The sequence below is a fragment of the Charadrius vociferus genome, unplaced genomic scaffold (assembly GCF_000708025.1).
Source record: "Charadrius vociferus isolate BGI_N301 unplaced genomic scaffold, ASM70802v2 scaffold423, whole genome shotgun sequence".
NCBI lineage: Eukaryota > Metazoa > Chordata > Aves > Charadriiformes > Charadriidae > Charadrius > Charadrius vociferus.
In genome coordinates, this window is record NW_009648149.1 from 1,300,557 (window position 1) to 1,302,180 (window position 1,624).

The window sequence follows — 1,624 nt, forward strand, 5'->3', positions numbered from 1 at the left end:
TGATCAGCATTGATGAGATCCCCCTCAGTCTTCTCTTCTCCAGACTGAACAGCCCCACGTCCCTCAGCCTTTCCTCAGCAGAGAGATGCTCCAGTCCCCTCAGCATCTCCGTAGCCCTTTGCTGGACCCTCTCCAGCAGTTCCCTGTCCTTCTTGAACCCTGCCCCTTCCAGCCCAGACCATTCCACGATTCTGTGCTGTTACAGGGCTGAAGCGAGCCAGGCCGCACAGGGCAAGCGCGGTGGAGCAGTAAGCCCGCACAGCAAAAAGGAGTCAGCGCCGGCAATGGTGAGGAAGGGGCCGACAAAGGACCGGGCTGCAGCGTGCAAGAACGCAAGATGCCCAGGGACAGCCAGCAGGGACGTAGAGGACACAGAGCCCCTCAGACCAGAGGGAAGAGCAAAGGGACTGGGCACATACTAGCCACGGTGGCCAGTGGCAGATCTGCAGACGTACCTACTCATGGTGTGGGAGCTCTGCTGAATAAGGCTGACTGGGGGGAAGCCACTCTCTTTACAACCAAAGTATGGGAAAAAAATCAGGGAAGAAAGAATGAAATTCATCTCTGCAGAAACCACCACCGGCTGAGGGTTTAATGAGCAGGTGAACTGGTTTGGCTTGACAAATACACCTCTGGGCCTTTCTGAAGCGAGGAACTGATAATACACGCGGGCAAAATGACGCTGATTTCCCAAGTTCTGTAGGGGGAAGGCCATGAATTAAAGGAGCACATTGTCAGTAGGGATCCCTGCTGTCTTCACTCAGCTTGGCTGCAGACGTACTTTGGAGAAGAGCTATCTGCCATGACGGAACTAAGACGTTAAAAGCAAATGTGTGTATTCATATTGGATGTGAACAAGCACAGAGAACCGACGGGCAGCGAGAACCGAGCGCTCAGTGTCCCTGAGCATTCAGAAGACACGGGCAAAACAGATGCAAGTTGTGCTTTCAGGGAAGATGATGGAATAGTTGTCTGAAAAAGGCCCAAACCTCGGAAAGGAACAGCAGAAATCCCAGGAGCTGGAAAGCTGTGTCACATCGGACTGCAGCAGGTCCCGCTCTGCACACCAACCCAGGCAAGGCTACGATGTGGCTAGTTTCCCCTCTTCTAAGCATATATTCCTAATTAGCTGTGTTTTTTAAACCTCCACGTTATGCCGCAGAATCTTTCAGCGTTTGAATTTCTAACACCAAAATCAGACAGGAGTGTTCTGTGTCCTCAGGAAGTGAAAAGGCTTTAAAGAAAAGTCAGGTCCTACATGGGAAATTCAGAAAGTTCATGAGAATCACAAATAGGGACATTTAGTCATTTGCACAACAAAGATCAAAACCGCCCTTGCGCTTTACATACCTCCATAGACATCATCCATGCAGATAATCGTATCCCCTGCCTTTAATAGGTGAGTAATATTCAAAGTGGCAGCTAAGCCAGAAGCATACGCTAAACCTAAAACAGAAAAGAATAAGTGGCAGACAGACCGTATTTTGCTGTGATACGACCTTGTCAAACTTGCTTTCGCTTTCCTCGCTTTGCTTTTAAAAGGAACCTGTTCCGTCACTCTCGCTGACGCTATCTCGCTCCTTAAGCGCATTCGATAAAAGCGGCAGCCTGGTTTGATGCGGGG

The 1,624-nt window shown here is 50.1% G+C and overlaps 1 protein-coding gene across 1 annotated transcript in view; it reads right to left on the bottom strand.

The window, feature by feature from the left end:
• Positions 1-1,624, bottom strand: part of CTH (cystathionine gamma-lyase) — a 35,477-nt gene that overhangs the window by 28,169 nt on the left and 5,684 nt on the right. The window contains exon 3 of the mRNA XM_009883991.1: positions 1,351-1,446. Within this exon, the coding sequence (XP_009882293.1) occupies positions 1,351-1,446 (96 nt within the window). The remainder of the gene's footprint in view (positions 1-1,350; positions 1,447-1,624) is intronic.